Below are 12,859 nucleotides of genomic sequence, written 5' to 3' on the forward strand. Positions count from 1 at the left end.
ATTTGTTTTCATGGATTTGAATGTGGTTATAAAAGTTATCGACACCAAATGTTTTAACAGAATTGCTGAGTATAAGTGAATTTAAAAAATAAAAAAAAACAAAAAAGACTGAAAATGACCCTCTGGTCTTTACCAACTATCAATAGAAAATCTTCAAGGGATTTTGTGGTTGTAAAAGAACCACTTTAAAATAAAAACGAGACTTCCATAATAGTAGTCCGCTGTGAAGGTATCAATAAAAGTGATCCTGAAGTACAAAGTGTACATATAAAATAATTGAATCCGTTCGAACATCTTGTGTTCCAAGGCCATAACATGGATCCATGGATCTTGAAATGATAACAGTAATCATGCGTGACATGTAATGCTTAAATCAAAGCTAGCGTCCCTTTGCAAGAATACATACACACTATCATTTTGTGTAAATATGTATAACATGTATGGTCATATGTATGCATGTATATAGCAGCGTCGGAAAATGCAGGTATCAATGCAGGTCCATATGTGTATACGCTTCCGTATATATATATATGTATATGCATTAGCACATATGCCAGTGAATACCGACTCCAAAATGTTTGGGAATTGGTCCCTTTAAATTATTTACAAATTAATAACATTCATATTTCTTCAAAGTTCATTAAAGATAATTAATTAATATTTTAGTCTTGGATTTTAAACTGGACCCGAAACACAAATAATGCTATCGACATTGGTAAATCCGCATCAAAGTGCGTACAAGCCAATTATAAAATAAAACTGCTCGAAAACGATCCCATCAAAATGAAAATGGTTGGGTACCACCCAAATGACAAAGACGAGGTGAAATATGATGGTATTAAAAGCAAAACTTCTTCCGTAACCATTCTAACTTCCGTACAAAGTGATGCTATAAGAACCCTTAAGTCCGCGTTTTACAAAGAGCAAGCTCCAATTAGCGAGCAAAACAGATCTCAAATTTGTTCGAGAATGTCATTATTAAGCACAATACTGCTTATTATAATTTCCATTCACTTCAAATTGGCACTTGCAGATCAGGGTACGTACTGCTCAACAATATTAAGCCTTAACAGCAAATCTTTCTAATGCTTACGAATATCAACAGTTGTTCTATTGGATACAACTCGAGAAGCTACATTAGAGTGGACCAGGTATCCATATGGACCTCAAGCCCAAACACCAGGGGTACGTATAATTATATGCTATTGTTTTTTTAAACAACAAAAATGTTTTTAGTTAAACTGTGCCAAAATTACGTCGACAATAAATTGTTGGTAGTGATAAGATATTCAATTCAGTATATCTTATATTTAATATATACTCAATTCAATTATTGATGTGCTCTTTTTTTCTTATTGAAAATCATTTAATTTTGATCGATTTTAATATGCTTATGCTGCTGCGTCTGCCAACGACTTCCAGAATTTATGACTTGCCGCTCAAAAGCAACAGCAAATCAGAAAGCAAGAAAACCGTCGATTTTTGCCTATGCTTTGCCTTCGACTTTTGATTTTCTCAGAAGCAGGAGAAAAATCATATAAAAATCATATATGATTTGATCATGTGTTTTTATTTGGTATACACCGGGTTTTTGACAAAATTTAAAATAATGTTTTTTTTTGATCCGGCTACATTTTTCAACTGCCATAGAAACGATCGGGAAATTTATTTAAAAAAATCGGAAAAGAACTCATTGCTTCGTCGTTTCTAATTATAAAATGCCTCTTTCGGTATAACCCACTTTTTATATGTAAAGATAATAACTGCAAATGTATATATAATATTTAAATATTGCATGTTTACATGTACATAATTTAAAGCTTATAGTGTATTAAGATCCTATAAAGTTAGATTTGGCTTAGAGAAGTTACATTTTATTAACCGGTACGATATCTCCTTCATATTAACTTATTTTAGTGGGTGGAGGAGTCATTTACCGACTTCGTTAAGGGCATAAACTGGAGAAGCTATGTGGTTTGCGATGTGGCATATCACAACGTCAATAACTGGTTGTGGTCGCCGTTTATCGATCGTGGATCAGCAAACCGACTTTACATTGAGATTCAGTTCACAATACGCGATTGTTCTTTATTCCCAGGTAAGTGTATAAAATTGTTCCTAAACACAATAAAATCCTACCAATATCGGTGAACAAATTATGAAGTACCGGTTATGTATGCGGTTTGTAGGGTATTATTTAGTGTAATTATCTTAATTAGAAAAATGTTTTAAATTTTTTTAGGAAACGCCTTGTCATGCAAAGAAACATTTAGCTTACTTTTTTACGAGTTTGATGCGGCTACTCGAGAACCTCCTCCATGGCAAACAGACAGTTACAGGCTGATTGCTCGCATCGCGGCTGGCGAGGGGCGCTTCAATCAGAACTCTGATGTAGATATTAACACAGAGGTGAAAAGTATAGCCGTGAACAAAAAAGGCGTATATTTTGCTTTCAGAGATCAGGGCGCTTGTATTAGCGTTCTGGCAGTAAAAGTATATTATATTACGTGTCCTGCTGTTACCGAAAACTTTGCGCACTTTAACGAAACACCTACGGGAAGAGAAATTACTATAATTGAGAAACAAAATGGAACATGTGTCGAAAACGCAGAACCGTATGAGACGCCAACGTACTTATGTAAAGGTGATGGAAAATGGACAATTCTTACTGGTGGCTGTCGTTGCAAGGCTGGCTATGAGCCGAATTACATAAATAAAACTTGTACAGGTTGGTATTACTTATAATTTTCCAATGTTTAATACCTTATTATTTTCCCACTTGCGAATTGAGTTCTTTTTGCCAATAATAATGAACTTAATGAACTTAGGAAGAGCACTGATATTAAATGTAAATATTATAAGGCCGGTCTCTTTCAGATTACTATTTATTTTTATTTTATTTTTTTTTTACTTCAGATGAATTGCTCTTCAGTTCTCTTAGTTTAATGTCTTTATAAGAAGGGAAGTTGTTGATAATAGCGTTCATGTGGGAGCTGCATAAATTTATTATTTTGTAAGTTGTTCTATATTTTGATTAGAAGTGAACCTAAGCTTCTTGCATTCTTAGACTTCACCTACTCAGGCAAAACCCATTTGCTTCTCGATAACAGTATCGAATATCCGAATATTTAGTATACAAATATATATTTGGAACATGAGATGTTAATAGTTCGGTAGTGGTAGAGTGCCTCGATCCCCATCATGACTATTTATTTGTCGCTTAGGTTATGTTGCGCGTTTGCTGTCCTGCACTGCACACGTGCACTTTGAACATGCTTTGCGGAACGAAGACACGACTTTTCTCAAGTGTGATATAATACTGAGCTCTAGCTTTTAATGTTATTTTAATTTATTTTTCCAGAATGTCCACTTGGGACATTTAAATCACCAGAGGTTACAAAATGTACTCCGTGTCCTCCCAATTCAAATGCTTCGAAAACTGGTTCACCTTTCTGTAAGTGTGTGTCTGGATACTATAGACATCCAAATGATGGTCGACATATGCCATGTTATAGTCCACCACCCGCGCCTACTAATCTCACGTTGTTGTTTGTTGATCAAACAAGTGCAATAATATCTTGGAGCGCACCGGTCAAAAATGAATCGCTCTCATCCGAAACTCAGTCTAAAATATACCACAGTGATATTGTGTACAAGATCAAGTGTAATATGTGCAGCCCAAATGTGGTATACAATCCCTCAACTGATACATTTAACGAAACGAAAATAACACTTACAAATCTGGAACCGGTAACGGCATACACTGTGCAGATACACGCAATAAATAGCGTGTCTCATATTAACGAATTTAATAGGCACTCCAACGAGTCTTCCCTGGTGGCAGTCAATGACATAATATTTTCAAATACATCTTTATTAAATATACCTTTGGATTTGAACGAAGTAAAGACCGGTCAAGCTGAAATCGTTTTTACAACTGAGTCGGTTTTGCTCTCGACAGTTTTTAATTTGCGTATATTGGCTATAACTAATAAGGATGCCGATCTAGAATGGGATAAACCTGTTCAAAGTGATTTTCCACTTGAATTTTATGAAGTTCGCTGGTTTCCAAAGGTCGAATTAGATGCTATAAATAAATCAGCTTTGAACACAAAGGAAACCAAGGCACATATAGTAGGACTTTTAGAAAATACGGAGTATGGATTTCAAGTTCGTTGTAAAACGATTAATGGGTTTGGTTCTTATAGTAACATGATTTACGCCCAAACTCTTCAATCCGTTGGTTCAGGTAATTGTCATCCTTATATTTATGCACCAGTAAAATTTAATCATGTATTCCATCATAACAGTATATGACGATTCTGTGCAAATACGATTTATTGCTGGAGCCATCGTGACGGGAGTATTATTTCTAGTCATTTTTATAATAGCTACAGTATATTTCATGAGATCCAAGCATCAGGATGAACTTGATAAAAAATCTACTAATCATTTGCCATTACCACTTGACTACGCCAGCAACGAAGGTAAGAGTACTTTTTTAAATAATATGCTAGTTGCGCAGTTACAAATTAAAACTATGAGAAACATATCATAACTTGATAAACTAGCTATGCGACATACACTTTATTCATAAAAGGAATTATAATAATAAATTAGACCTTTTAAAAAAAAGGGATGTGACTCAAATAGAAATTATAGCGTGAGAGCTTTTTGCTGACCGAAGGCATTAATGTGGGTGTGCTGAAAGGTTTTTGGCAAATCGATTATTCAATTCATGACGAGTCAAATGAATTAATAATAACAAATTCTGCAGGAAGAGTATTATTATTCCCTTTACTCGTAGAGTAAAAGGGTATATTAGATTCGTTGAAAAGTTGTAGGGAATTCTTTTGTAGTTAATGTCGAACAGCTATTTGTTGTATTTTTTAATGCAAAGAAATAAATTTCGCTTAATTTGTAGTTTAAAAAAGAAACAACGTTTTCCTTGTCTATTATGCCGAATTTGGACGGCGATGCAGATAATTTTTTTATCGAGTTCATACATGTCTGTTTTTTGTCTATTGTATTGCAATAATTTAAATTATTTCCTGATGTTCTAACATCACTTCTAAGGTGGAAGTGAGAAGATCTATTAACCTTGTTCCAATGTATTTATTTGGGAAACGGTTTTTAGTTGTTGTAGACGAGTTTTGCATAGATTTTATGCGATTTATAAAGTCCCATTTATTTATTTTGTATATTTGTATTTATGGAAGTAAAATGGAATTTATTATTAAGATTAGGTTTAAAGTGTTTTAACCAAGGGCTTAGAGGCGATTGTGTTTAGTTTGTTGTATCTATTGCTTATAGCTATTGCTTTTTGAGTGTATTTATAGGACTTGTTTCGTATTTTGCGTTTTATTTTTATTTTGGAATGTAACTGTTGTTGGAAGATAGGAGAAAATATTTAAGAAAAAAATAAAAAAATCGAATAAAATCTTTATTTGAACTGATAGCACAAATGCCACGAATAAATGTTCCAATGTTGTCTACCAAAAGGTCAATCGAATCGTGCTTCTCTGTATAGATATGTGAATTAACATAGCCCTGAAAACATAGTCTAAAGCCATTAAATCGTAGGAACTAGGCGCCCGATTGATTGATCCCGAACGGGAAATAAAATGTTCACCGAATTCGTCTCTCAATGAACCGATTTCTACTGTCATGTAGCTCCGTCAGCATTAACAGTTACCTTACGTTTCGCATCTTCTTTGAAGAACGGTCCAATCAGCAGTGGGATCAACAGCGCCAAGCTGTAACTTTTTCTGGATTGCAATGCTTATCACTGATCTTCACTTCCAAATCGAGAATTCGCTGAACACAAGTTTTTGATAAAAAACTTGATCTTTGGCAAGTTCCCTAAGTGTTATGTTTTCATAATATGATAATATTTTCTCTCTAGATGTTTTCTCTTGATAAGAATCAATAGCCGAGTCGATCTATACATGTTCGTCTGTCGAGATCTCAGCTAGAAGGTTGAGATTCAGCCTACAGATTCTAGAAACAAACCGCCCAAGACTGCCATGCCCACATTTTTAAACCAATTTTTCGAAATTTTTCATAATTTTATTAGACTTGTAAATTTCGATTGATCTGGCAAAAAATGTATTTCCACGCACACTCTAACGCCCTAAAACCGCCACAAAATGCCACGCCCACATTTCGGAAAAATTTTAAAATTTTTCTCACTGGAGCTCAATTTATCCGGTGATATAATTATTTAACGCTACAAAATTGGTTTATTCTCTACCAAGACAGATTGCAAATAAAAACAAAAATAGTATTCCCCAATATCTATCAATATCCCAGAAAAATTAAATTTCGCGTTCGCATAACGGGTATCTGATAGTCGGGGAACTCGACTATAGCATTCTCTTACATTTTTGATTTAAGTAGGGACACCTTTGCGATGTCGAGAATTGGAAATGGTTTCCGGATCTTGACGTTCATACGGACAGAGGGACGGACGGACATGAGCAAGTCGACTCAGGTAGTATCCATTATTAAGATGTGTATATATTGATTTAAATCAATTTCGAGGATTTATTTATTTTTGTATGATTATGCAATCAGGTGCGTGCCGAAACCACTTGTAATATAACGAAAAAAACTTTCAAATTGAGAGAACGGTCAGACAGCAGCACAAACGTATGTTCCAAACTACTGACTTAAAGTTGTGTCCCCTCTGCAAGGGGAATAATATTTGACTATAATAAAAATGAGTATTAATTGACTACATAAATGTGTATGTGTGCAGATAAGGCATATTTTCCGTATCCATTTTGTCGGCTGAATTACTTTAAAATTTTCGAGCGATTTAAAAGATCTGGATACGGTCTGTTGTCAGTGGGTGCTTCTCTATTACGTTTTTTGTCGGACTAGTTGAAACCTCCGAAAGAAAAGAAATACCGGCTTGTCGATGAATACGTATAGCGTAGATGGCGTCGGGTCGTCGAGTATAACCTTTTTGTTCGTGAATTTTCCATTTGGTAATTATATAAATGCTATATCAATACAATACAACATATTTTTATTTTTATTTTTAGTTAATTCTATGGATACTACTCCAATTGTTAAAACACTTCATTTAAACGGTATAAATTTTCGTGACTTTGTATATCTTTGCTATATTCTAAGCTTAAGTGGTTTTGGTCGCATGCATTTAGTATATTTATGGATGGTGTCTTCATTAGAAGTAGATATGTAAAATATCAGTTTTCGAAATCCATTTCTAAAGGCGTGTTCACTTTTAAATTAATAGTTTTCCTGGTTAGCTGACAGTCTGCAGTTTTTGTCTTTGTGCTTGTCGAACCGGCAGTGAGTGAGTTCAGCATTTAACTGTTTTACAAATAAACAACACTAACTTTTCCGTAACAATACGTGAAATTGGAACTCAAGTCTCTGAATTAGAACCGAATCTAGCCTCGGAAAACGGTTGTGTTTGTACAAACTAATAAAATATAATTAATTTCCGCGTCCGAAATTCTTTATGTTTATGGGTAACTTTTGTCAGGCCTTATTATAAGAAAAAATAAATAGAAACAAATAAAGCATTTTAAATGCTCCGTCTTTTAGAGCTCTCTTCAACTTTATTGATGAAAATGTCTTTCTTCTTGTTAGAAAAATTTTAACAAAATTGAAAAACAGACTGATATGGTATGCAACAATCTTGGCTTGTTATTTATTTTCAATCCATACTAATAATTGTATCTTTAATATTAATAATGTATATATACGTAAATATTTATTAGGATTACTGGTAATTTTGTCAAGACTCTTATTTTCCGGTGTCCATTTTAGTGACGACGCCTTTATTTGGAAATAGTAGAAGCTACGTAGATCCCCATACATATGAAGATCCTAATCAGGCTATAAGGGAATTCGCTCGAGAAATCGATGCAAACTACATTACAATAGAAGCTATTATCGGTAAGTTTTTTTTGCTACATTTATACTATTTTTAGTATCTTACGAACAACATTGTTTAGGAGGTGGAGAATTTGGCGATGTATGTCGTGGTCGCTTAAAAATACCCCCAAACTTTGTACAGGACATTGATGTGGCAATAAAGACTTTAAAACCAGGCAAGTTTGCATGCGGTTTAACAAGTATTTGTCTTAGTATCTTAAACATTCGTTCTCACAGGATCTTCGGAAAAAGCGCGCTGTGATTTCTTGACAGAGGCTTCTATTATGGGACAGTTTGATCATCCAAACGTTATTTATCTACAGGGAGTAGTTACTCGGTCTAATCCAGTTATGATTATTACTGAGTACATGGAAAATGGCAGCTTAGACACATTTCTTCGGGTGAATGATGGAAAGTTTCAAACATTACAGCTTATAGTTATGCTTCGGGGTATTGCCAGCGGGATGTCATATTTAAGTGATATGAATTATGTACACAGAGACTTGGCGGCACGTAATGTTCTTGTAAATGCGCAATTAATATGCAAAATCGCGGACTTCGGATTGTCACGTGAAATTGAAAATGCAAGTGATGCATACACGACTCGGGTAAGTAAAACTGATCGAATAACTTATGAATTTAGCTGTTAGGCATTTAATATACTCCGTAACATTGTACGATATATAACTAACAAGAGAAATTTTGTTTAATATGATAACAGTACCATTACGATGTGTTTATTATGAATAGAATAGATTTAAACCATCTTTTAATGCCATTAGGTGATTTTGGAGAGCGGTTTTTGTATTACAAATTTTTATATGAAGAAGTTTTAGTGTTTTAAAGGGTTTGCCACGCCCATTCTTACGCCAGAGAATATCTTGATGCGTATGAACATAGATATCTCAGAAACTATAAAAGCAAGAATGTTGAAGAATTAAAATGCACATTCAACTACAGAAATATTTCATTTGGGACGAATATTAGTAACATTTACAAAAATGTAATAAAATTATTTATCTTGTTTAGATTAAGGTAATCCCCGTTTGAAGTATATTACAGACCTCAACATCCCAGAATAAAATAGTTTAAAAAGGCGGCGTGAGCATAGTAATATTGTGTGATTTTGGGGATTTTTTTCCTCAAGTGTTTCCTTCATTTTTACATTAGGTTTATATGTTTTTTATTTAAAGGGCGGTAAAATTCCTGTACGTTGGACTGCGCCTGAAGCCATTGCTTTTAGAAAATTTACTTCAGCATCGGATGTTTGGTCGTATGGAGTAGTTCTATGGGAGGTCATGTCTTATGGCGAACGTCCATATTGGAACTGGTCAAATCAGGTATGACCTCGATAAAAATCTAGTATATTTTTATTAATACTTGTACACCTACAATCCCTACAATACACCTATCCAATCTCTAGGACGTAATAAAGAGTATTGAAAAGGGCTACCGTTTACCAGCTCCGATGGACTGTCCAGAAGCACTTTATCAGCTAATGTTGGATTGCTGGCAAAAGCAACGTACTCATCGCCCCACATTTGCAAGTATCGTTTCAACTCTTGACAATTTGGCACGACAACCACAGTCATTATTGACAACACGACCCTCACCAGAATCAGACGGTAATCATATTTTGGATGGACAGCGTGGTCAAAATATTTTCATAAGCACCGACCTTTGGTTAGAGCACATTAAAATGTCTAGATACTGTCAACATTTTAAAGAGGCTAATTTAATAAATGCTCAACAGGTAAACTCTTCTAATTATCAATTTTGTATTATCAAATATTAATGGTAATTTTCGTGTGCAGATATCTAGGTTAACAGCTCAACAACTGTCGGACATGGGAATTACTTTAGTTGGACACCAAAAAAAGATTTTACATCAAGCCCGGCAACTCGACACTATAATATAAACAATTAATTTTTACAAAGTAGTGTAAGGTGTACATAAAAAAATACATAATGTATTATATAAATAATATAATATATGGTGGAACTTTCTTATTTCGAATCAACATCTGCAGCAAAAAAAATCAAGTTATACAATATTATTCACGTGCATTTTAATCTTCTTTTGCCAATAAAAAAGTGCGATTTATACCAGATTTCGAGTTAGGAAAGTTCGAGTGTAATTGACACGTGTGAGATACAAAAACACATACATTTTATAAGGATTTTATAGGTTCTCTTAACAAGAACAATAGAATATATGATAGAAAAAGTATTGTTTTTACGTTGTTTAAAAATTATACTTTATATACCAATGTGTACCAATTATTTATCATACGAACAATTTTCAAGCTTATTATATAAGTTTAGTGGCGCTATGATTGCCTAGCTATATTTTACCTTTTTTTGTTGTGATAGAAGTGGAATTAACAAAACTATTCATCTTTATTAGATTATAATTTTACTTTGCATAAAATAGTGAAAAACTCAATAAAATTACACTCGTACGTAAGGTGCGGTATTCCGGCCTAAATCATAATGTTACTACCGTGTTATCACTGATCAGTATTATTAAATTGGTAGGATTTCAAAATATCATTATATATTATGTCTAGTAAGTATTCCAATGGAAAACGATCTTCGTGCCTGAATTTAGAAATAAAAAAATTCATTAGTCCATAACAATGTCAGGGTTTCCCACCGGATTTACTCTCCTGGACGTTGCTTGGTGGATTTAAAGGTAATGCCCGACCGTGAATAGAAAGCTCCGATAAGATTGCTGGCTAAGAAATAAATTTTTCATTTCTATAAAAAAATAGATTTTATTTGTATTTTGTCATTTCTTATGGGCATGTTAAATTTATATACAAACTTAAAAAAAGAAATATATTATATTTTTTGGCCTATATATTCTTAGGTGATAATGTAATTGCAAATTATATAGTTTCATTTATATTTTAATTAGTATATAATTTTATATTTGCACTAAATATGCATATTTATTTATTCCTTCAATTCAAAGCAAACATACTGATATGATTGATCACTACCGTGGGATTGCCTACAGCAAAATTCATATTTTAAGTATCTACATCTTAACTTATTTACGTATTTATTTATTATTTACAGTTCGATGATTAAGTAGGGTTGGAAAGCTGGTGGTTACAAGTAGAAAATCCTTTAGCAGAATGTGCCGAATGATCATGCTATAGATAAATCAAACGAAAGAAGACTAAAATAAATATGAACTCTGTTCCAAGCATAGTTCTACGGTTAGCTAGTGAAGGTAAATTAATTAAAAGTACTCTACTGGAATAAGAAGGTAATATACTGGTTGCACCCCAATTTAGGCGCCGCAAGGCAAAAAGTCCAATGCGGTCCGAGTGGACTACGTATTGAGGACTCAAAACAGATGATCCATACTCAAGAATCGAACGGACTAACGAAATAAATAAGGTTTTAGTCATGTAAGGATCATTAAATTCCTTAGACCACCTTTTTATAAAACCAAGCACACCCCTGGCCTTATTGACAATAGTCGAAAAATGGTCAGAAAATTTTAGTTTAGGGTCCAGAAGAACACCAAGATCATCAACCCGTGCTATTCTGTCCAAAGGGCACCCACTTAAAGTGTAAGTCGTGCGTATTGGTTTGACACGACAAAAGGTCATAACTTTACACTTAGCGCCATTTAAGTTCAATACGTTATCACGGCACCATATTTGAAAGATGTCCAGATCAGATTGTATGTGCTGGAGGCATATTTTAACATCGTCTGCTTACATAAGTACACGCGAATGTTTTATTACTAAGGGGAGGTCGTTAATAAATAGGGTAAAAAGAAGCGGCCCCTTGTAGGACACCGAAAGTTACTCGGAGAATTCAAGATAGAGAATTTTTAAAAAGGACTTTTTGCGTCTTGCAATTCAGCTTAAAATCCAATTTAGAAGATCAGCAGGGAAACCTAATAGATCAAGTTTACAATCTCAAAACATTTTGCAAAAGTGTGGTGGTGCAACATGAATCTACAAACTTGCGCTGGGTCTCTCTCTGGGCACTGTATGCTGAATCTCAACCTTCTAGCTTTTATAGTTCCTAAGATTTCGACGTTCATACGGACGGAAAGACTGACATGGGTAGATCGCCTCGGCGATTGATCCTGATCAAGAATATATATAATTTATATGGTCGAAAACGTTTCCATCTGCCTGTTACATACTTTTCAACGAGCATAGTATACTCTTTTACTCTAAGAGGTATAAAATGCAAGTGAAGAGACCCAATAAGACAGCATGTTTTTGGCAATTTTGGCTTTCTAGGCAATGCGTCTTAACAGGTATAAGTTATATAAAAACACAAAAACAGATAATACCTATATGTTCAAAAATAAAGTAAGTTTAACTAAATTTGGATGTAGTTTTGTTTTTTATTTCGCTTTTGTGTTTTAATTTTACATAAATTTGTTAATTCAAGCAATTCAAATAAATAGCTAACATATCTATGTTAGACAATTGCTATGTAAGACACTATGTTAAACAAGTGCTAGCATTTGTACATCAATGGATGGAATACGGTATTGGCAATCTTTGGGTTTTTATATTTGGTTATATTTTCAAAAAATTCAAGTGAATGCATTTATTTATTTTTTTTTAAAGCCCTATGCGCTCCCCAAACTTCGACAAGAACATCAATGTGCGCCTGATGTACTGAGGTTTCTTTTCGATTTGTTAAATTAGTCATATTAGTGTTTTTACGATTATCAGACAGACGAGTCGTTGTAACCACGTTTTTCGAGCCCTCTTTCTGATATTACCAGGGCAGTAATCATGAAGAATCTAGTGATTCTTTTTTTTTTTTAATTTTATTAAGCGAAATTAGTGGTTCTAGGGATTCCTGCGCATCACGGGTTTTTTGCATAGGACTGCCTTCTACACATAAACGTATTTATTTTCCCTCAACGAACTCACCAAAAGTGCATTAATGCAGCAATAAA

At 33.9% G+C, this 12,859-nt stretch overlaps 1 protein-coding gene across 7 annotated transcripts; it reads left to right on the forward strand.

Moving 5' to 3' along the window:
• Positions 1 to 29: 29 nt before the first annotated feature.
• LOC117146240 (ephrin type-B receptor 1-B) lies at positions 30 to 10,405 on the forward strand. 7 transcript variants are annotated; one of them, XM_033312157.1, is made up of 14 exons: positions 30 to 361; positions 667 to 1,039; positions 1,106 to 1,185; positions 1,918 to 2,098; positions 2,243 to 2,728; positions 3,362 to 4,249; positions 4,311 to 4,487; positions 7,050 to 7,097; positions 7,777 to 7,932; positions 7,992 to 8,087; positions 8,149 to 8,519; positions 9,105 to 9,251; positions 9,335 to 9,664; positions 9,726 to 10,405. In XM_033312157.1, exons 2-14 carry the CDS (start codon positions 784 to 786, stop codon positions 9,828 to 9,830), a joined length of 3,321 nt encoding a protein of 1,106 aa, XP_033168048.1. In that variant the 5' UTR covers positions 30 to 361; positions 667 to 783; the 3' UTR covers positions 9,831 to 10,405. The 7 variants fall into 7 exon arrangements, with proteins under 7 accessions (XP_033168048.1, XP_033168044.1, XP_033168047.1 ...); XM_033312153.1 differs by having other exon boundaries at positions 30 to 344; XM_033312156.1 differs by having other exon boundaries at positions 30 to 229.
• Positions 10,406 to 12,859: the final 2,454 nt, after the last annotated feature.

Source organism: Drosophila mauritiana, chromosome 4 (assembly GCF_004382145.1).
Source record: "Drosophila mauritiana strain mau12 chromosome 4, ASM438214v1, whole genome shotgun sequence".
Lineage (NCBI taxonomy): Eukaryota > Metazoa > Arthropoda > Insecta > Diptera > Drosophilidae > Drosophila > Drosophila mauritiana.

Coding starts and splice junctions, on each gene's coding strand:
- LOC117146240 (XM_033312153.1), top strand. CDS start 324: ATGGATCTTGAAATGATAACA. Junction 345..666: donor TGGATCTTGAAATGATAACA/GTAATCATGCGT, acceptor TTAATATTTTAG/TCTTGGATTTTAAACTGGAC. Junction 7,933..7,991: donor TACAATAGAAGCTATTATCG/GTAAGTTTTTTT, acceptor AACATTGTTTAG/GAGGTGGAGAATTTGGCGAT.